Source organism: Cervus canadensis, chromosome 7, assembly GCF_019320065.1.
Source record: "Cervus canadensis isolate Bull #8, Minnesota chromosome 7, ASM1932006v1, whole genome shotgun sequence".
NCBI classification, from domain to species: Eukaryota; Metazoa; Chordata; class Mammalia; order Artiodactyla; family Cervidae; genus Cervus; species Cervus canadensis.
The window spans coordinates 40958736-40982663 of record NC_057392.1 but is presented as its reverse complement, the minus strand read 5'-3'; the positions used below and the strand labels follow the sequence as shown (position 1 = coordinate 40982663).

General features: G+C 38.7%; 2 protein-coding genes across 2 annotated transcripts in view; one reads left to right on the top strand and one right to left on the bottom strand.

The window, feature by feature from the left end:
• The window catches only part of CD80 (CD80 molecule), a 33584-nt gene extending 28164 nt beyond the window's left edge, over nucleotides 1-5420 (top strand). Inside the window, exon 6 of the mRNA XM_043474986.1 lies at nucleotides 5292-5420. The gene's annotated coding sequence lies outside the window, so the exon portion shown is untranslated. The remainder of the gene's footprint in view (nucleotides 1-5291) is intronic.
• TIMMDC1 (translocase of inner mitochondrial membrane domain containing 1) lies at nucleotides 649-19437 on the bottom strand. The gene is made up of 7 exons (XM_043474987.1): nucleotides 19002-19437; nucleotides 15932-16097; nucleotides 12862-12950; nucleotides 12121-12188; nucleotides 6933-7011; nucleotides 3514-3624; nucleotides 649-1315 (listed from the first exon to the last, which is right to left on the bottom strand). Exons 1-7 carry the CDS (start codon nucleotides 19193-19195, stop codon nucleotides 1165-1167), a joined length of 858 nt encoding a protein of 285 aa, XP_043330922.1. The 5' UTR covers nucleotides 19196-19437; the 3' UTR covers nucleotides 649-1164.
• Nucleotides 19438-23928: the final 4491 nt, after the last annotated feature.

The following is a 23928-nucleotide window of genomic DNA, read 5'->3' as shown; positions in this document are numbered from 1 at the left end:
TCTAATTTTATAATTTCCCTTGAAAGATTTAATCTATACATGGGCATGAATAAAACAATAAACTGCCAATCTGTCAGCAATTTGCGAATGGGATGATTATGCTGGTGCAGAGGTTCTCATATCCTTTTAACTGCTAATATCTGTTGTTAGACAATGTCCTGTGTGCCACAGTGTTGTGCTATGTCTTACACACATCATTTCATTTAGTATCTATTCTGAGATACATACTGTTTAACAGACGTGAAAACTTGAGACCTAAAATAAAATGGCTTGGCTGTAAGTCACATGACTGCGAAGCCCCAGGGCTGAGATTCCAGGCCTGTGGTCTGCCTCCAGGGCCCACAGCTTTAGCCACTACTCTAGGCTGCTTCACAAGCACTGCTCATGCGAACAACAGTACTGTCAGAGTAGGAACTAAGAGGTCTAACGCCAAAACAAATCCTTTCAGTACACTTGGTTCAGCCATTCTGCCCTCTCATTTAATAAAAGTTATACTCTGCAGGGCAGCTTCCTTCTCAGGCAGCAAGCTCCTGGAGTATAGAGACAGTGTACCCTGAGCAGCTCTTGTATACCACAGGAGACATACTTGTCAGCATTACTGAGTGAGAGAACAAGGTCGGGCTGTTTCTTTAATAATTCTCATCTACCTCCTTTTTGTTAAGTTTTATTTTATTTCAAATGGCATAGGAACCATCTCTGATTTGTATTAAAACAAAACCAAATGCAACTACACATTTAGGTTCTTACTGTTTCTAGGACCCAAGGGCACAAGGGTTTCACAGATCATCTGCCTTACCTGGTTCTTTCTTCTCCTTCTCCTAGTGATCACTACAGTACTCTTTTAAAGGGCTACAAGAATAAATTTACAACCTGTAGAATTCAACTTTAATCTTTTGGGAACTCTTAATTTACTATTGTAAAATCCAGAGAAAGGAAATCTATATTGATCAATCAATGCAGATACAAGTATGTACTTAAATCTAAGGAAGAGTAAAGTAAGAGTACAAGAGCCCAATTTTTGGTTAAAAAAAAGCAAGAGCAAGTCACTGTGCCACTACAGATGCCAGCGCTTACATGTGTCAGCAGCCCAAGCAACTGGCATGCTATAGACACGGTGACATAGCTCCCTTCAACTCTCCACCGAGTTTCAAGTCCAGAGCATGTTTAGTCTTTGTCTTGTTTATCTGTTGATGAAGGGTTTCTAGGAAGATTTAGCAGTGCTTCAATTTTCTGAGCGTCATCCTTGGATCGATCTTTCTGTAAATTACTTTCAATTTCTTCAGGGAGGAGGTCAGTAAATTGTAGTCTGGCTTTCCTGTAATGAAAGTACAAGAAAGATATAGCAAGTACTGTTCTATTTTTTTGGCTTTTTTGCTTTTCTATTTTAGAGTTTTTCTTTCTTAAGAAAGATCGTATTTATCATATTCTCTCCTACAACTTATGAGCAAATACTTCTCCTTGCACTTCAAGTACAAGACTTTCTTCTCTCTCATAACCTGTTTCACTTACAAGCCAAGTAGGAGCCTCACATTACCAAAATGGACATTTCCAGGGCAGTAGCTCTGATCCTTAAGCTATTCCAGAGCTCTCTCAGCAGTGACTTGCAGTTGCTAAAACACCTTGAGCTTGTATGTGAGCCTTGGAACCAGTCTGTGCTCTTGCCCTCAGGGCCGAGGGGGATGTGAAACCCCCTGCCACTCTGTTAAACTCTGTTGACAGATCTTGTAGGACACACACAAAGGTTATAACATTGGTAATCTCGATACAGAGAAGTCAGATAGGACACCACTACAGACGTATATTTACTACGAGTTAAAATATCTAATTTTCAAATAAGAGATCGGTTCTTCTTCTAAGTCAAGTATTAGTGTCTTCCTTTCTTTAAGTGATTATCAAGGTCACCCATGACTTTCATAAGAAGACTTGATCATTTCTTCTATGTCTCTATGGAAAATATAGCCAGTGTTCTAGATTTTCTGCTTACTAAGGCAATTTTTCAGATTCTCACTTTGTTGATTTCTCTATACTGAAGTTATTTTCAAGCAAAGAAGCAGACATTTAAAAAGTTCTTAACTATTTATTAACTGTCCTCAGAAATACCACATATATATTTGTACATATAAATAACCTAAACACTTCTGACACTGACACAGTGACACTATTTCCTTCTGCCAAAATACTCTTTTCATTTCTATAAATCCAGTTTTTTACCCATGCTTGAGGTTTTTCAACTCTAAATAACTGATCCACTTCTCTAGCTTCCTTTTCCTGACTGGAATACAATTCTTGTGCATATTTTTCCATACGTTAATCCTTCCGTCACTTCCTCTGTCAAAGAATCATGCATTTTCCTTACTTTCCAACTCCTTTCTCAAAGATTCTTTTTTAAAAAAGAAGTCTCATGACACCTAGAGAACTAGAAATAAGCTAATGCTTCTGTGCTTTCAACCCTCCATAATATCAAATTTTATGCTGGCAGTCAGAATTTTAAGTGCTTTATAATAGCTTCATATCTCACTCACCCTCTTACTATGGAGAAGAAGAAGGAACAAACATATGTTGGACACTGTGGTGTGATTCTGCCCTTACAACAGCTGAGAAAACTGATGGCTTGAAAGAAAACATCTATGTTCATAGAATTAATAGTCTAGCTGGTATTTAAGATTTGTTTTCAAGGTTTCACTGGCTCCAAATCAATGCTTTTTCTCCTATAGTACCTAAGTCCTTGGACAACAGGTTTATAGATATTAAGAATTTCCATGTATGTCTATGTGAGTGTGTACGTGTGTGTGTGTGCATGTAGCACAAATGAAGTTTCAAATAAAACCAAGGGAAAAAGAAGACTTCTTATCTACCAAACTACCAAAGAAGCAGCGGCAGATGTCATCTTAGTGTGCAGGAAGCAGAACCGTGAGAATCATTTGTACCAAAGCACTAGACGGCAGACTATTATGATGATCTTACAAAAATTAGCAGGAAGTTGGCCATCACTGGATCCCAGGGAGTGACTATATGAACAAGCGACAGTCTGCATCCTTCTCAGTAGCATCTGGTCTATGAAGAGCCACTATACGTACCTAACACCCATTGCAGCCACAGCAAGAAGTATAATAATTAAATGTGGAGACCTAACATGCTACGTAATGTTCATAGACGTATGTGTAAACAAGGATATCATCTTTTAAGTAAAGCCAAGTGAAGCTCACTCACTGCTATTCATTTCCTTTACGTAATTTCCAATGCAGTCAAAAACATAGGAAAAGAAAAAATATGCAACCAAATAAGATTTATAATATTTAACTTAAAAAAATGTATCTAAGGAAAGGTTCTCAATTAGTATCTTTCATTTTTCCATTCTCCTTAATTAAAAATATTAAAGACCAAGCAGGGTACCGGGTGAAAGACTCAGTAAAAAGAAAGTCTGACTTGAGCAGCAATTTAGAGTACCTGTTTCAGAAAGCATCAGTCTGCGGACACAAAAGCCAAACAATCCAGTCTTAACACACTCCTTACCGTTCTTCCAGTTTCAGCTCCTGGAATGCTTTTCGATCCTTCTGTTTTCTCTCCTGAACTGTCTCACCACAGTACATCTGAAGTGCCATCAAAAGGCTTCCTATAGGAGTGCTGAGGAGGAGGCAGAAGGAACGTTTAGAAGAAAGAGCCATGAGACCATGCAGAATGAGAGGATTTCTGCTAAGGCACGAGTAACACTAACCAAACCACTGGCTCACTGACAGGTGCCGAGACATCTGACAGTTAAAGCATCCTTGTCAAATTAAAAAAAGAGTAAGATAATTTCCTTCCTGGTTTGAACAACAGGAAAAACAATCATTGCAACATCCTAAATTTAACTGGTATAAAAACAACAGGTCTATAAACTGGCTCTTTTTTTTTTTTTAAATCATGAAAGATAAATAAACTAGTAAAAAATGTATTTATAAGTTCTAGTTAGCAGCTTTATACTGAAGGTTTCTCAGAAAAGAAATTCATACCAGAAATGGGACCAGACCCTGTAAGGGGCAAGAAATGTGAAGGGTACTTTTGGTTGGGAGAAGGATGCTACTGGCTTTGGGGGTTGGAGCTGCCAAAATATCCTAAAATTCAAGAGTCTGGCACAACTGTCTCACTCAGAATGCCAATAGTTACCCACTGAGAAAATGACTTAGATAACAATTATCACAGTAATGATGAGGGTTTTGTTCATATTTCCAAAGAGAAGGAGTTTTTTACTCTGATACAACTTAAATTCCTTACTTAACATTGTAACCACATTTTAAAAATTATTTTTGCTAGGTGGAAATGTTTGCTGATGATGAATGGATAACAAAATATGGAACTGTATATACAATGGAATATTACACAGTCCCCAAAAGGAAGATCCTGTCACATGGATTAAAATCAAGGACATTATGCTTACTGAAATATGCCAGTTACAAAAGGAAAAATACATGATTTCACTAATATGAATTACTCAGAGTAGCAAAAATCACAGAAACAGAAAGTAGAAAGGTGGTTGCCAAAGGCTGTGTGGGGATGGGGGAAGGGAGCACGGTGTTTAATGGGTACAGAATTTCAGGTCTGCAAGATGAAAAAGTTCTAGAGACCTGTTGCACAACAATGTGAATATAGTTAACACTACTGAACTGTACACTTAAAAGTGGTTAAGATGGTAATTTTTATGTTATGTGTGTTTTTTAACCACAATAAAAAAAATTTTTGCAGCTAATTTCAACAATTTTCCCCTTCAAACCAAGTTGGTATATTAACAGGAAAACAAAAATGTCAACAGATCATCAAATGATGAATTTTAAAACAAATTTGGAAGGTGAGGGAGAGCTCTTCTTTCTATTCAGGTGAATGCCAACTAATAAAGACAGAAGAAATGACAAAACTAGCAAATCAACATTTTGTAATCAGTTTTATATTAAATAATAACTGATTACATTAGGGATCATCAATGGATCATTAAAACCACTAAAAAATAGCTGGAGAGTAGATAATTCACACTACCGTACCCCACAGATTACTTATTAAACACAATGGAAATAGATAACTTTGCAGTGGGGAAATTTAGTAAATACCAAATGTGCTACGCAGAATTCTAAAATGGTCCCCCAAAATTTCCTGCCCTAATTTCTCAAATATGAGTATATGATGAGAAATTATGCCCATGATTATGTTATGCAGCAAAGTGGATTTTGCAGATGTAACTAAGGTTGCTGATCACTTGAATGAGTTAATCAAAAAGGAGATTATGTGTGTGAACCCTCTGAATACAGAGTTTTTTCCAGTTGGTGGCAGAATGGAAGTCAGAGAGATTCAAAGTATGAGAAGGATTCAACATGCTGGCTGCTGGTTTGAACATGGAGGGGGCATGGAGAAGGAATGTGGATGCCTCTAGGAACAAGATGGTGCCTGACAGCCACCCAGGAAACAGGGAATTCAGACCTACAGTCACAATGGTTCTGTCAACAACCTGAATTTTATGGAAACAAATTCTTCCCACAGAGCCTCCAGGTAAGAGCCTGCCTGACCAACACCTTGATTTTAGCCTCGTGAAATACTAAGAAGAGAACCCATCTGAGCCCATCCAGACTTCGGACCTACAGAAAAGTGATATAATAAATGGGTAGTGTTTGAAGCTTCTTAGTGTGTGGTTAATTTGTTACACAGCAACAGAAAAGTTATATCACTTACAAGGGGTGACATAATATGTCTCTTGACATACACTGAGAAGGACACAACTTTGCCTGTGTTGTAATCTTGATGAAAACGTTAAACCCAAATCTAATCATGAGGGGATAATCAAACAAAACTGAGAAATATTCTGGGGGAAAATCAGGCGTGGAACTAGTCTAGCTTAAAGGAATCTAAAGAGACATGACAACAAAATACAATTTAATCCGGGATTCTACAAAATCATATATTATATACACACACACATAGAGCATTATTGTAATAACAGGAATTCTGAATATGGACTTTATCTTAAATAGTATTGAATCAATGGTAAATCATTTATTGTGATAATTGTACTGTGAAATCATTGGAGAATATTCTTTCTCCTGGGAAATACATGCTGATGTATTTAGGGCTGAAGAATTATGAGGTCTCAAGTACTTCAAATGGTTCAAACAAAAAGAAATATACACATGTCTCACACAAATACTGAGAGAGAGAAAACAAATATGGAAAAATGTGAACAAATGGTGAATCTAAGTGAAGATTATATGGGTGTTCAACATACTAATTACCTCAACTTTTCTACAGGTTTGAAATGTTTCAAAGTAAAAAGTTGGAGAAGAAAAGTCTTAAAATTTATTAAACTAAATAAACAAACCTAACCCCCATATATTTTTTTTTATGTGCTTGTTAGCTGTTTCTTATTCCTTTTTCCTACTCTTTATAAGTATCTGTGTTCAAACCTTAGTTTCAGGTGTTAATGATATTTAAACAGTTTTTACCCAGTAAAGACCAGAAGTAAAATCAACAACTGGGATACAATCAGAACTGGACAATCAAAGCTACTACCAATACAAGACTGTGCTGTGCTATGCTTAGTCGCTCAGTTGTGTCCAACTCTTTGGAATCACTCTTTGTGATTCCAAGGACTGCAGCCCACCAGGCTCCTCTGTCCATGGGGATTCTCCAGGCAAGAATACTGGAATGGGTTGCCATGCCCTCCTCCAAGGGATCTTTCCAACCCAGGGATTGAACCCAGGTCTCCTGCACGGCAGGCAGATTTTTTACTGACTGAGCCACTAGGGAAGCTCAATACAAGACTAGAGACCTTTTATGGGATTAAATCCTCTAAGGATTAAATTTGTTCTTTAGAAATGATTCAGATTTTTAACAGGCAAGGCAATAATGAATTAATTAATAATTAATTAATAAGTTATATTAACTTAGAATCAAAGTATGTTAACACTTACCCCAGCAAGGCTCCAATTATGCCACCAGCTACTAGGCCATGCAGGCCTAAGTTTATTCTAAAAAGACTTCCTGTGACAGCTATTTTAAAAGAAACAAAAAGCAGTATCAAATCATTTTTAAACACCAGAGTTCCATTTAAACATGTTCCTTCGATAAGGACATAAATCTCCAAGTAAGCTTTTTGAACCCAACATTAATATATCACAACCTAGACTTCTCATATGGCCAGGTTCTCATCCACTCTGCAAGTTTAAAGGAAGAAACGTCCCTTTAACAGAACTGCTCAGTGGGTTCTATGGACCCAGCCTCTTCTCATTCTGCTTTTGTGCTAACCTCACCTTAAAAATCTGTTATTTCTTCACTTCTACCTCTTTTATTTCTTCCTGCTTTAAGGAAAGTTTTCTCCAAATAAACAATAAAAATCTTCACTAGCCACTTGCAGTTCATGTCTTTCCCCAGCTTCGCCCTTTCTTTTTTCTTTTTGGACACGCTGCATGGCATGTGGGATCTTAGTTCCCCAGCCAGGGACAGAACCCGTGCCTCCTACAGTAGAACGGCCATACCACCAGGGACGTCCCCAGCCTCACCGGCTCTGTACTGCCAAGCTTCACCTCTCCAGCATGCCTGCAAGTGGGCAGTTGGCCTACATTGCCACCTGGTGGCTGGAGCATAGGTCCTTTTTCCTTACCGCTAAGACTGTACACCCAAGATGTCCATTCATTTTCCTCTTTCACTATGCACAACACAAATGCCATTTCAGGTGGTAACATTTTTAAACATTAACATTTGAGGTTCATATTTCTTATTTAAGTATAATATATTCATTTTTTAACTTTTCTATTTCATGATTTTTCTCTATCTTTCAATAGTGTAACTATTATGTCTAGGTGTGAATCTTTTCACATTTATTCTTCCTGGAGTTTGTTGAGATTCTTGGATGTGTAGATATTTTTCATAAAATTTGGGAAGTCTGTGGTCATAATTTCTTAAAATTCTTTTCCTTCCCTTTTTTTCCTTTCCTCTCCATTATCCATATTCTTGATTGTGTCCCACAGATCTCTGAGGCTCTATTCATTTGTCTTCATTTTTAAAAATTCTGTCCTTCATAAAAGATAACCTATATTGATCTATCTTCAAGTTCATTGATTCTCCCACACTCTCTCAAACTGGCTGTTGAGGGCCTTCTCTCCAGTGAATCTTTAATTTCCATTACTGTATTTATCAACTCCAGAATATTCATTTGACTCTTAAAAATAATTTCTATCTTTAGTGATATTTTCTGTTTGATAACCATCATCACATTTTAATTATTTTAAACGCTTAAAGTCTTCTGTCTGCTACAACTTGGAGTTGGAATATCTTCCTACCTAGGGGCATGGCTGTGGTCCTTTGCTATAGTGATTTGCCTGAACCAATTCTGTGGAGTCTTAGTTTTCTTGTTTAGTAGAGTGCAGCCACAGAGGTCTCTGTTTTATGTCTGGCTTCCTAGGAATCACACTAGCTTGGCAGACAGCCAGTGATTTGTCAGTGGCTGTGATTACACATTTTAAGCCAGTAAGGCTGTCACCTTTTGTCAATGGATCTGTCTGTGGCTTGAAGAACAGTCAAGGTTTAGGCAGTTTATAAATCTGGCTTTTACTTTCTGTGTTCATGAGGCCTCACAATTAAGCAGATAAGCAGCTTGCTAGGGCCCTCACCAGTCTCTCCTGAGTGTGCTTACACAGACAGGTAACTTTCTGGAGTTCTGGGGATTAGTAGGTTCTTAATGAAGTCTCCGTTGGGTTTCTTGTTCTCTGGATGTCTTTGGTAAAATTCTACCTCATCCACTAAACGACTGCTTGCCCCAAACACCAAAACCTCCAGTTAGCTGTGTGATGTTGTTCTTTCCTAAGTGTTTGCTATTGTTTTCAGCAACACCCTGAGGCACAGAATTTTCTGTGCTCTGCTCCAAATCAAGTCAGTCATCTCCAACATTAGTATTGGTCTTCCCAGCCTGCCCTGCCCTTGTGGAACTTTTATATCATGGAGTTCGGCATTAGGTGGCAGCAGCCTCAGGCTGAAACACTACAGACTCCCATTGTTCTTACCAAGATTTAGTAGAAATTCTTAAATAAATGCTTCTCAACTTGTTGTGTGCCCTTGCTCAGTTCCAGGATCTTTAAGAGGTTGTTTTTGATAACTTTGCCCAATTTTATTATTACTTTTGGAGGAAAGGATTTGCCAAGCTCCCTGGATACTGAAAATACTTTTATAAGTGTTCAAACAATAGTGGTAAGAGAAGACCTCCTTACCTGACTCTGACTTCAGGATAAATTTTTTTAAATTTTAGTGTTATTTATTTTAATGTTGGTTGCTGGTTTGAGATAAAAATATATTTTCTATCATATATATTTTTCTATTCTTATTTTAGTAATATTTACATCCAATTGAGAAACCTTTACTCTACCCTGCTATATGTCAAACAATTGTGCCATAAAAGGCAAACACTGTCTCTGAATTTTAGCGAGTTGTCTAGTAGGGAAGCAAAACAAGTAAACTGCTACAACACAGTGTTATAAATGCTTTGATAAAACTGTTTACAGTGAATTATGAGAACACAGGGGAAAGGCACCCAAGAGAGGAAAATGGGAGCTAGAAGAACCCTCTGAGGAAGCTGAGGCAGACAGATGTACTCAACCTTGAAAGACAGGTGTTAAGTATGGAGCTGAATAAAATTAGTTATGGGAGTGGAAAGTTGGATTCAAGCAAGAATTCTTGTAAAGCAAGAATATGCTGGGTTTGAGAAATCAAAGTAGATTATAAGGGTCGTGTAAGAGTGGTACACGGAGATCAGGTCAAGAACCGACCTTAAAAAAAAAAGAACTGACCTTAGTGTGATGAAGTCTGAAGCAGAAAAGTGCTAAAATCATACTCATATTTCAAAAAAAAAATCAGATGACAGTAGAGGTTTGAAGCAAACCAAGATGATAAACAGGGAAAACCTGCAGTAGCAGTGGGAAAAGAGGAGGTGAGAGAGTCCAAATACTTAAGAAATAAGACTGACAGAACTAGAAGTTTGGAAAGGGGATATAAAGGGCAGAACCACATCATTAACTGATTTTCAGTTTTGGAATTTAACAGGGTAGATGACAAAAAACATATAGCAGGAGTAAATATGAGGAGCAAGTGAGGGCAGAAACACAAGTTTTCTTTGGATATAGGCACTATAGAATATCCATGTAAAATTTTTCACAAGTTAAAACAGGGCAAGTTCTAGCTGCTCCAATGCTATTAATACTGATCTCTCATTTCATGTTTTTAAATGTTTTCATTAAAATGTTAAGCTCAAATTATGTATATGTGTGTTTGCCTGTGTATTCACAGAAAAAGAGAGAGTACACCTAAAACAAAGAGCATAAGTGATAAAGCAAATTGGCTAAAATGTTAGTAACTGGGAATTCCCTGGCGGCCCAGACATTAGGGCTCTGCACTTTCACTGCCAACAGCGTGGGTTCAACCTCTAGTCCGGTAACTAAGATTCCACATGCTTTGCAGCCAGAGGTGGGTGGTGGCTGTTGTTCAGTCGCTCAGTCATGTCCAACTCTTTGCAACTCCATGGACTGCAGCACACCATGTTCTTCACTATCTCCCGGAGTTTGCTCAAACTCATGTCCATTGAATTGTGATGCCATCCAACCAACTCATTCTCTGTTGTCCCCTTCTTCTGCCTTCAATCTTTCCCAGCATCAGGGTCTTTTCCAATGAGTTGGTTCTTCACATCAGGTGGCCAAAACACTAGAGCTTCAGCTTCAGCATCAGTCCTTCCAATGAATATTTAGGACTGATTAACATTAGGATTAACCGGTTTGATCTCCCTGTGGTCCAAGAGACTCTGAAGAGTCCTCTCCAGCACCACAGTTCAAAAGCATCAATTCTTCAGCACTCAGCCTTCTTTATTGTCCAACTCTCACATCCATACTTGATTACTGCAAAAACCACAGCTTTGACTAGACAGACCTTTGCTGGCAAAGTGATGCCTCTGCTTTTCAATACACTGTCTAGGTTTGTCATAGCTTTTCTTTCAAGGAGCAAGTGTCTTTCAATTTCATGGCTGCAGTCACCATCTGCAGTAATTTTGGGAGCCCAAGAAAATAAAGTCTGTCACTTCACCCTAATGGCAGAAAGTGAAGAGGAACTAAAGAGCCTTTTGATGAAGGTGAAAGAGGAGAGTGAAAAAACTGGCTTAAAACTCAACATTCAAAAACTAAGATCATGGCATCTGGTTCCATCACTTCACGGCAAATAGATGGGGAAAAAAATAGAAACAGGATAGGCATGGGGTGGGGAGCTTAAAAAAGTTCTTAACAATAACAGAATCTTTGTACTAAAGGATACTGCTCATGGTATTCCTTGTATTACTTTTATTTTTGCAACTTTCTATAAGCTTGAAGCTATTTCCAAACAAAAAGTAAAAAACTGTTATGTGAAGCATATGTATTTTTTTTTATGTGAGGGAATATACATGAATTAGTGAATGTTTGCATCTAAATGGCAGTTAACTTCATTTACATTTCCGGAAATGTGCTGGATTTGTACTAGAAATGTAATGAAAATGTTCAACACTTTTTTAAATGTTCATTTTAAAGAGGGCATGTCTACCAGAGGCAGAGTGCTTTAAAACAAAATCTAATTTCTTATCATGAAAAATCTGGCTCCTCTCTACTTCACCTCACAATTCTCTCAAGCCACTCTTCCCCTCATTCACTATGTTGCAGTCATATTATCCTACATTTGAGAAACCTTAGAGCCTTCACCCTTGACGTTACCCCTGCTTAGGTGACTCTTCTCTGCAAGGCCTGCTCTTTCCCATTCTTAAGCTATCAGCTTAAATGTCATTTCCTTAGAAATTGATCAGCCTGTCCACATTAGATCCTACCTCCTCACCTATTTATTACTTTTTATCATAGCAACCTATTTTATCCCATAGACATTAGATGATAAAACTCAATGAAGGCAAAGACTTTTTTATGTTTTGTTCACTAAGTATACCAAAGACCAAGGACATTTTCCATATATCTTGCATGAATGTTAAATGAGATGTGATGAGAAGCCAACCTAAGAATTCAGAAGCCATGACTTATAAGACCTTACATGTTCCCTAAACCATATTTGAGATTGAAATATGAAATATGAACAAAAATGTCTTACCTCCTGCAATGACAAAATGACTTAAGGCATTTTTATTTCGGTAAACATTTAGACCAGTGTTAACTGTACTAGGAAGGAAGAAGAAAACAAAATTTAAAGCGTATCTCAATTACCTTCTTGACTTTAACTTTCACTAAAGTGATACGTGTTAGTTTAGAAGAGCCTACTATGTCAATCCCTGGTCCCTGTAGGCTCCTTCAGTGAGTGTGTTTCAGATTGCTATAACATGCCAATAAGCAACAGAAAAGTAAAGAAAAGTTCTGCAGAATTCCTCTGATTTAGCAGCCCTGTATCTATTTTGATACTAGTTGGCACGCCTTCATGTGCTTGAGTGCTCAGTTGTGCAAAGCGCTCAGTCATGTCTAACACTTTGCGATGACCCCACAGACTATAGCTCTCCAGGCTCCTTCTGTCCATGGAATTTTCCAGGCAAGAACACTGGAATGGGTTGCCTCCTCCTCCTCCAGGGGAATTTTCCCAACCCAAGGATCTAACCCACATCTCTGGCAACAGCAGGAGGAATCTTTACCACTGTGCCACCAGAGAAGCCTGGCAGACCATCATCCATGGACACAAAACTACTGCTGGACCAATCTTTTGCATAAATAGATAACAGTTCTTGAGAAAAAGGTATCATAGATCACTTTTACATGGGTGTTCAGATTTTATAATTTCATTTGTTAAAACAATGTGTTCCTAAAAGAATACCTAAAATCCTTCATGACGATTCAGAGAACTTACTTGAATATAGTCACAAACATGGCTGTTCTCCAACTCCAGCGCCAGCCATACCGGATGAAGCCTCGTGTAGCAGCACGATGGGCAGATTGCTAAAGTTAATAAAAAAGGCTGTGAGGTTCCGAGACACCTTGATACTTTCCCTGTTCTAAAACTGTGGTGGAGGAATGTCAGCTAGGAAATAGGTAGGATAGGTAGGGACACCTAAATAGATAGAAACAATAGAAAATCTCTAGGAATATCATTCTTCAATTACTGAAACTTAAACAAATGTACCATGTGCACTCTATTCTATCACAGGGTATAAAAGGAACTAAGAAATGCAGTGTGAACCAAGTAATTCATCAATTAAATAGCAACTAACAATCAATATGACAAATACTATGACAGACATAAAATCAGTATTAGACACGCTTTTTTCCAAGAAATTGTGGGGAAAAGAAAAAACAGAAAATAAAGAAGGAACACTGAGTAAACTATAAATGGTATGGATTAAAGTAATACAGATGTGCACGAGAGGAAGAAAGGAAGAAAAAAACCCCAATCTTTACTGACCACCTTCTATGTAAAAGTTGCTAACATATTACCTCATTTAATCTTTACAACATTTTCTTCAAGCAGGAGTTAAAAGGCATAAAAAGGAAGTTTCTAACCAAGATCACTCAGCCAACAAAGAATAAAGTCAGAATTGGAAGTCAGGTTGTCTGTTTCCACTGCTCATTTTCATTAACCACCATGAAGCAAGTCTGGCATAATACTGAGAGGGTAAAGCCTAGATTTTTAAAGAATCTGACAGAATCCCTAGGTGTAGTCTTAACTACTGTATGATACTACGCAAGTCAAAACCTCTCTGAAAGGTATCAGTGCAAACTCATGGTTTTTAGTAAACAGGTAGACAAATACAGAAACAGAGATATATATGTATGAAAGTGTATACAAATCACACACATACATACACATTTCCTAGCTCTATCTGCCTAAACACCATCATACCTCAGTAGCAATGAGCATGCCTAGCCCCAGATCTTGGTTTTTAAATACCATTTTCTTTTTGCCACTTTATTTTTTTTTTTAATTGAAGGATAATTGCTTTACAGAATTTTGTGGTTTTCCGTCATACATCAACAAGAATCAGCCATAGGCACACCCATGTCCCCTCCCTCCCAAACGTTCTTCCCCATCCCACTCCTCTAGATTGTCACAGAGCCCCTGTTTGAGTTCCCTGAGTCATTTAAACGCCATTTTAAAAGAAACAAGGCTGGTGCTTGGAAAGATGAACCAGAAACACCATGCTGTGCCCCAAAGTAAAGATGTGCTCAAAGACTAATGAAGACATCATTAAAAGGACACAGGAGCTATCCTGAAGGGGTTTCAACAGTCTAAATACAAGCCAGGTATCAAAATAAATGATAATAATGGATTAGAAAACCACAGAATAACATGAGTCAACAAGTCCACACTGAATAAATTATAAATGGATAAATGGACAAATAAAGGAAAAGTGAAAGCTCTTCCTTATAGAAGAATACTAACCAATAAATATACATGGACGATGGAATTAGAAAATGGCCATTTGGTTACCACCACCGTAATAACTATTTTAGGAAAGAATCAGCATTGACTACTGAAACCAGAGGGTGAAAAACTGATGAAAAACAGGATATTTGCATAGTCTCAAAGTATCTAATAAGTATTCCTAAGATACTTATTGACCACAAAGGGAAAAACTCAATAATTTTATAGTGGATAAACATGGCAAGGACCATCTTAATTAAGTGATTAAAGTTAAGTATCCCCGGTAGAGGGACAAATAGGTATCTCATGCTCCTTATCATTACTTACTGGGAAGGATACAGTATCAATTGTAGGGTATTCCTGTGAAAACACTTAAGTGAAATTTAATTGCAAGAAAACATCAAATGTCCAAATCGTGGGACATTCTACAATACAAAATAAAAGGCCCAAGTCTTAAAAAATATTGAGGTCATGAAAGTCAAAGAACAATAGAAAAACTGTTCCAAATTAAAGGAGACTGACTAGAGAGGCACAACAGGCAAATTCAACATCTGATCCAGTACTAGATCCTGGACCAGAAAAAAATTTTAATAACTTGTTTACTTTAAAAATAATGTTAGTGGGACAATAAGCAAAATTTACATAAAGTCCATTAATAAGATAATAGTACACTATCAGTATTAATGTCCTGAACTGCATGATAATATTGTAGTTGTGTAAGAAAATGTCTTTGTTTTTTAGGAAATGTATGCTGAAGCATTCACCATGTCTAAAACATACTCCCAAGCACTTCACAAAAAAATAACAGCATGCCTTATACAGAGAGAATAAGAAAGCAAACGTGGTAAAATGTTAACATTTGGAGAATCTGACTGAAAGGTGTACAGGAGTTCTTTGTACAGTCAGCTCTCAGTATCCCCAGATTTGGAACCTGAGGAAGTGGAACCACGGATATGGGGGACATATGGTACTATGGTTTTTTTAAAATAAAAGACTCGAGCATTTGTGGATTTTGGTATCCACAGGAGTCCTGGAATCAATCCCTCATGGACATTACAGGACACTGGCACTACTTTTGCAACTTTTAAAACTTGACACAATTAAAAAAAACACCACAAATTTTAAAAAACAAAAAATTCTGAGCCATAACTTCCTCACTAGGACAATAGAACTGACGTACAGATTTAAGATACAACAAATGAGTCAGCACTCAACAAACTGTAAAGCTCTAAATGTTACTGATTATTTTAGTGTGAGCTAGTGGACTGCACACAGGCTTTCTGAATAGCATAAATACACTACAGCTGAGCCTTGATGATTTAGCAGGAGATTAGAAATATATTTCAGAAAGTAGAGCCATGGTCATGATCAATTCTAGTAAGAAAAGTGGTCTGACAAAGTTTGAGTATGCACTATAGCATTAGCACTTCCATTGTTGCTGAGTACAGACTTTGTTTCCTAAATCTTCTCAACCCTACTATCTAACTAGATGATTAAGTATAAAGTGAACAGCTAAAACTGGCATGTTCGCAAATACTATAAGAACACCAGTACATACCACAGCATCAAGCTGGTTGCGGTAAACTTCTGCTTGGCTCTGCTCAATGTAGCGCTGTTTAGCATGAATAAATGCTGGTATTCCCCCATATGCCCAGCCGATGATGCCCGCTGAAACTGCTGCCTTGTAAATATCCTGAAGTTCTTTTGAAGTTCTCTGCTGTTCACTAAAACATCAAAAAGACAATGTTGTTTGGGATTAGTTTATGGATACTGCTCTCCAAAAGACAGTATGATCAGAATTATCCCAAATGCTAAACAGGACTTAAATTTTTCATGATGGGCAGAACCAATTAAACCTTCTGATGAATTAAATAATTATATTACAAGTAGCTCAAATCTCAATCAAAACTAATCTATGCTTTCAGAAGTTAGGTTAGTAGTCATTCTTGGGAAGGTAGTGACAGAGAAGGGGCACAAGGGGGAGCTTCTGGGACACTAACAGTCTCTTAGGGCTGGATACAGAGTTAGGTTTAGTGAAAAGTCACTGACAGGTATACCTATGTACATTTTTCTAGGCGCATATTTTATTTATACTGCAATAAAAAGGTTTTTTAAAGGGTTATTTTATTTGATGACTATTACAGCTCTACTATATCCCTGGAAACAGAAAGAATTTATAAACTGGATGCAGAAATTAACAATTCCCTTTTTGAATTTTTAGATAACTTTTGGAAATTATAAAAACTTATGGGATTTTAGGACAATGTATGCAAGAATGAATATCTATACATAAAAAAACCCCAAAATTTTATCTTTCTGAATATTTAATTTTTATGTCATGCTCAGATGGGCCTGTACTATTAAAGACCACTGAATGAGAAAGCTCATGATGCAGTGGGCAGCACAGACCAACCTAAAATAAATGGGGAAAGCTACCATCTCATTCAATCTATTACTCTCAAAAGCATTAGAAACTAGAAGCTATATTGCAGCTTCCAAGATGTCCTCTGGAAATTGCTCTAACAAACAGCTAAGTTTGTAAGTGTTTAGTTACTAGAAGTAATGGCCTTCCTACATAAGTAAACTACTGAATATTAATTTTTTACAAACTACTAACTTGCTTTCTTCTGAGACTGTACAAGTGTGTATCTAATTCTAATTCTATCTAATTTATCTAATTCTAACAACCACATTTCTGAAATCAGAATCAGTGAGTTCTTATAGTTCCCGCATATACGAGAGAAACCTAAATAAAATTTCTTGACAAACGAATTCTTATATCAATAGGAAAAACTGCTATAATCTTAACTTTATATTTTTATCCTGTATAATGAATAAAACCAAAAACATTTACATAAAAAGTGGGAGAACTCAGAAAAGAGAAAATGAAAAAAGAGCTGAAGATTTAACAAGCCAGGAAATGCATAGGATATCCTCTTTTTCATCCTCTGAAAAATTCCATGACATAGCGATATTTTTTCTCCATATTATCAGCAGACACTCTATGAAGTTACATGCTTGGGCCTAAGAACTAAGGAATGGTAAACAAACAGGGAAAAGTGGTGGAAAAGACCTAGACTATAAATAGCAACAATGGGGTTGTAGTTCTGGTTCTGTCATCCACTGCTAAGTGACCTACAGGTAGACACAATCATTCTGAACCTTGGTTTCCTCACCCATGACATGGAGGGGACAATGAAAGTTATATTAAATTATCTTTCAAATTTCCTTCAGCTCCAACATTCTGTGGTTTATAAAGCTGATCAAAATAACCTTTTTCAAATGAATTTGAGTCAGTTCTAGTGAGGTGGATGAACTTAGAGCCTGTTATACAGAGTGAAGTTAAGTCAGAAAAATGAGTATCATATATTAATGCATATACATGGAATCTAGAAAAATGGTACCGATGAACCTATTTGTAGGGCAGGAATAGAGATTCAGACATAGAGAACAGACTTATAGACAAAGCAGGGGCAGGCAAGGGCGGGAAGAATTCAGACAGTACCACTGAAATATATACATTACCATATGTAAAGTGAACAGACAGCTAATGGGAAGCTGCTGTGTAACAACAGGGAGCCCAACCTGGTGCTCTGTGACAACTTACTTGTGTGGGATGGGGTGTGAGGCTGGGAGGAGAGGTTCAAGAGGAAGGGAACCTATGGCTGTTTCATGTTGCTGTACGGCAGAAACTAACACAACATTGTAAAGCAACTATCTCCAATTAAAAATAAATAAATAAACAAAAATAAACCTTTTCTGTTGTGTACTACATAGGATCGTTCACAAATATCTCCAATAAATCTGGAATGACCAATGGAAAGGCGGCCTCATTATCTTTAAAATAAGATGATGAAATCTAAAGAAAGTAATTAAATACGATTCCACTCGCTCCCCTGCTCTATTTCAGCAACATAATAAAGCTTCAATGTTAATTTAACCAGTTGATATTACAGTATAGTATATGGTAAAGTACTTCATAAAAAGGGAAAACTTTTCACCGGTGAGGAATAAAAATGATGAAATTAATTATCCTGAGTTTTCCATTAAAGTTAATTCAATTTAAAGGGTTATTTATCATTTATTCTGACACCGCTTTACTTGTGAATCCAGCTAATATCTTTGCAACAACCGTTGCTACTGTTTTTTTAATACATTCCTTATTTGGCAGAATAAAAATTTTAACAACTGTGTTCTCTCTCCAACCTCCATTTTTGTGGCGGGGAGGAGGGCTAGTGTTCAAGAAGCATCAGAATCTGGGATCAAGTGATACACGAGAAAGAATACTGGAGTCCTCCAGATGTTGGTTCTAGGGTCACTAAGTAGCTTGCTCTAATTCTTTTAATTTGTAAAGTCAGGGGATTATATTAAACACTATGTTTAGAGTCCCTAAACATTCCTAAAAGTTTTTACTTTCAGTTAGTCTCACCCTCTCCATCTGAAAACCGGCCTGTCAATCAATAGAACTACCAAATAGCAATGTTAGGATAAAAGCTTGGAGTACATTACATTAAACTCCAAATCCCACAAAAATAAATCACACCACCCTGGGGTCCTTCGCCCCAGATGACCCAGGCTGCAGGTCACCTCCTTCGTAGCCCCTCCCCACAGACCGTAGGCACTTTTACTCTTTGACAAACAGCTCCCGGAGGCGGTCCCATCCGGATTCCGGGTATTGGGGTTCTGAGACGAAGGAAGACAGTTCCTGGTCCTCTACAAGAGCCTTGGGATCGGCGGCCACAGCTTCGGCAGCAAAGACCCGAGGAAAAGGACTCAGCGTCCTGCAGAGGAAGCTCCGTGGGGCCGGCGGCCGCGCTTCCATGACCCTCTCCGAACCTGTCGACAGACACTCGCTTGGGCGCTTAGGAGGCCAAGGCCTCACGGAGGTGCGGTAGGGGATGAGCGAGGGTAACTGCAAGAAGGAATGGGCGAGTATCTTTACACTAGCCCCGAGTTAATTTGCGGCCATATCCGCCTACACACCGCTTGACACATAGGCCCTCGGTGCCAAGCCTAACTTTGGAGGAACTTGGACACACGAGACAGGAAGTCCCTCCCCAACGAGGGCAAAGGCTGCGGGACGGCGCAAAGGCGGAACCGGAGCCGAACACACTTCCGGCTGGGGGCGGGACGGTGCCAGGCCAGCCCGCCGGAAATGAGGTATGGCAAGGAGCCACGCTCAGCGCAGCCTGACTTCCGGTGCCGTCCTCCTCACCCTTCTGCGACAGAAAAGCAGGGTGGTAGGTAGATTGCAGGCGGAAAGATGCGGTCTTAACGCTGATGTGAAAGTGGCTCAGTCGTATCCGACTCTTTGCGATCCTATGGACTGTAGAGTTCATGGAATTTTCCAGGCCAGAGTACTGGAGTGGGTAGCCTTTCCCGTTCCCAGGGGATCTTCCAACCCAGGGATTGAACCCACGTCTCCCGCATTGCGGGCGGATTCTTTACCAGCGAGGCCACAAGGGAAGCCCAAGAGTACTGGATACTGGAGTGGATAGCCTATCCCTTCTCCATGGATCTTCCCGACACAGGACTCGAGCCAGGGTCTCCTGCATTGCAGGCGGATTCTTAACCAACTGAGCTATCAGGAAGCCATTTAAAACAGCAGAAATGCCGTGAAGAAGAAGTGCAGTGTTCATTACAAGTGGAGTACGGAAAGGGGAAGGCAATTTGGCCAAATGCATCCTGACCTACTCTGTCACAGACTCCCGGGCTGGACGGGGTTCATTCTGGTTTTCAGAAAAGACCGAGGTATTGAAGAAGAGTATTGGTGCCGGGTGCCCCGAGATTTCCAGAACACTTTTTAAAGAAATCCGCTCTGGGCTCCACAAGATAGGTTTTACTCCCCTTAGTTTATATGCCTACTGTTTCTCAAAAGGCAGGACACTTTCTGGAATTTCTACCAGGTGTTGACTTAATAGTTATAATAGCAATAATATCCTGCCACTACAGCTTTCATTAACATATACTTCAAAGTATAGTTTTTATTAAAATGTACGCATTTAAAATATTCTCAAACTGGTTTGTGTTATTTCATTTAAGCTCTGCCAGCAACCAATCCTTACTCATCCTTATTCCTTTCTAGGTTTAAGTCTAAACCGTTACACTCTTTAGTGAGATAAGGTAAATAGATTTCTGGAATTTGACAGCTGGAATTCTATAGATAGGGCGCTGGGAACTGACTGATAACAGTGACTAGCTGAGTTAGTCACGGCGCCAGGAAGATCTCTGGTGTCTGGGAGAGGGGATTAGATTCAATTCCCATCAGCATTTACTACATCGCATCATTATTTCCTATTTACTGTGTGTCTCAGTAGACTAACTTTGAGGTCAGGGATCATGTATGTGCATTTCTGTATCTCCAGTACCTACATTCACATAAGTCTTTGAATCAAGACTTCAGACCCCTTGACTCCTGGCTCTGGCTCCAGATTGCTGCCTAACCCATACAGGTAGAGGTGGGCACCATATAAAGTACCAAGGCGTGAAAACTCAAGGAAATAGCTGTGCAATCTGTCTGGTCTACATGTGGAAAATCTAAATGCTTAAGATGACGCCACAATCATTCTGGGATGAGGAGGACTTTAAATTGGAGGGTGGGAGTGTGGGCAGGTATTACTGAAATCATTTATATACAACTTAAATGCTCCCTCACTACCTTATAGATAACAAATGAGAGTAACAGGCAAATATTGCTAATGCCATACCTGCCTTCTCATTTGGGTAACAAAGCCTTTCTTAAGGTTCCCTTTGTCATCTGATCACTCAAGAAGTCTCCAGATCCTAGGCCTGCTCACACTGTTGCTGCTATTCCACCTCAGCTCCTGAGACTACTTGTCACTCTCCTACTCTCCTGTTTACCTTCCTTTCCTGTTGTTCAGTTGCTAAGTTGTGTCTGACTCTGACCCCACGGACTGTAGCACGCCAGGCTTCCAAGTCCTTCACTATTTCCCTGAGTTTGCTCAAACTCATGTCCATTGATTCAGTAATGCCATCCAACCATCTCATCCTCTTTTGCCCCCTTCTCTTTACCTTCCTTTACCACTATGGAAATACTCTCCCTTTCCTGTGGTCTGTTTTTTTGAAGGTTCTCAGAGCAACATTAAACCAAAACATGTTATTCGGTTCACTTGGACCACTCTGTTTCACATTTAGCTTGCTCCTTTCCAGGATATACCTTTGCCACCAGAGTAAAGGCATCGGAAAAATTTCAGTGCAGTCACCACACTGTCTGGAACTGCTATTCTACCCTCAGACCTCTTGCTGATTTCTGCTTACAGAACTCAATAGCCTCTTGCCCCATCATGAATTTTCCCCCAGGTGTCAGGTTCCCTTTCCCTCCTAGGTTCTCTGGGTACTACCCTTGCTACATAAATTATGTTACGTATGATATAAACTGTTACCACAGGGAAAGAGAATAAACCTTCAAAACTCCAGGGACCATTTAACCTTCAAAGTGTAACTCAATTTTTACCTCCATGAAGTTTCCAATCTGCATCAGACAGAAATGTCTTCTACCTTTAAACTTCAAATCCACATTGTCTTTATGAATAATTGGCCTTATGATTAAGGCCTCGTGTCCCCTTAATCACCTTCTGCCTATGCAGCCTCTCATACTTCGTTTCTACTGTGTCATCTCAACTAGAGAGCTGCTTCATGTTTAACGCACACCCTCCCTTGGGATGCAGTGGGATTATGTTAAGTGAAGGCATCTTTGGCGGCACAAGATGTGTTTTTACATATCCATGTGTGCTCTTGTTCACAGTCAGAGCAGGTGCAGAGTAGGGAACTATCCTCTTCAGAACTGACCCAGAAAAGCCTACTGACATTTTTTTCTTAGGAATTCTAGACTGAGAGACAGAGCATGTAGTCTCCGGATCTGCACATGGTAGCACTCTAGAGACTATGCAAATTCTTGTTGAGATTCCTAGAGCTGCTCCACTTTCTACCTTTCCAAGTACTCCATGATGCCCTCATATCCGTCTAAAAAGTTCTTTTGCTTAAACCAGCTACATGCTAAGGAGCCTAGTGTAAACATTTTCTTATCTCCCACTGTTTGTATACAGTAAATGCTCAAGTATTTGATAAATTATTAAATAAGTGATTTGTAATTGTACCCTTCTGTTTAAGGCACACCCTCCCTTGGGATGCAGTGGGATTATGTTAAGTGAAGGCATCTTTGTTTCTATTTTCTTCTACTAGGAAAACCTGATGTAACAGCAGAATAAGGTGGAACACTGACATCACACAGATGATACTCCCCAAATAAAGAAAAATCATTCCTTGTGTTATCCAAGTATCTCACTTTACTCAAATAAACTCAGTTATTCTCTTTTCTTGAAGAAAACTGTGGCTTTTATCTCTGAGAAGGAAAGGGTAAGTTTGGAATTCAGCTAGTATTAACAAAAAACAACTTTCAAAAGTTATGGAGATAAAATTACTTTCAAAACCATACATTTTATATGTCATTATACCCATCTTCATTATCATCTACACTGAGGTAAACAAATACATGTAAAATCTGAATAACATCTGCTGTACTTAAATGCAAATGGTCTTATTAACTCTTCAAAGAACAGATGAGAAGTTGCATTGATCCAATTCTTACAGTCTTGTCCAATCCCTCTTGAAGCCAATGGCTGGGCAGTCTGTAAACAGGATTTAGTTAAGCATACTGTCCCCATCCATCCATCCATCCTTCCAACATTGTTCTGTGCATTCTTCTGTGTGAGGCACTGTGCTGGATAATGGAGAAACTGGGGTAAGTAAAACATGATTCCTACCCATCAAGAAGCTCATAGGGGAAAAAAAAAAAAGCTCGCAGGAGAAACAGTCAAATAACTACAGTACAGTGTGATGTCATATAATACAGGCTTGAGAAAAATATTATGATAGCCTCTAACTGCCTAGAGTAATGAAAATAAGGAGTCTGAGAGATAATGCTTGAGTTGGAAAGACTTCAGGGGAAATGCACCTTCAGCTGCTAATCCAAAGGACAGAAAATTTTGCTCTTAGTTTTGTTGTTCAGTCGCTAAGTTGTGTCTGACTCTTTGTGACCCCATAGACTACAGCATGCCAGGCTTCCCTGTCCTTCACCACTTCCTGGAGTTTGCTCAAACTAATGTCCATTGAGTTGGTGGTGCCATCCAACCATCTCATCCTCTGTTGCCCCCTTCTCCTCCTGCCTGCAATCTTCCCCAGCATCAGGGTCTTTTCCAATGAGCTGGCTCTTCGCATCAGGTGGGCAAAGTATTGGAGCTTCAGCATAAGTCCTTCCAATGAATATTCAGAGTTGATTTCCTTTAGGATTGATTTGTGTGATCTTCATGCTGTCCAAAGGACTCTCAAAGAGTCTTCTCCAGCAACACAATTCAAAAGCATCAATTCTTCGGCAATCAGCCTTTTTTATGTTCCAACTCTCACATCTATACATGATTACTGGAAAAACCATAGCTTTGACTATATGAACTTTTGTTGGCAAAGTGATGTCTCTGCTTTTTAAAACACACTGTCTAGGTTTGTCATAGCTTTTCTTCCAAGAAGTAAGTATCTTTT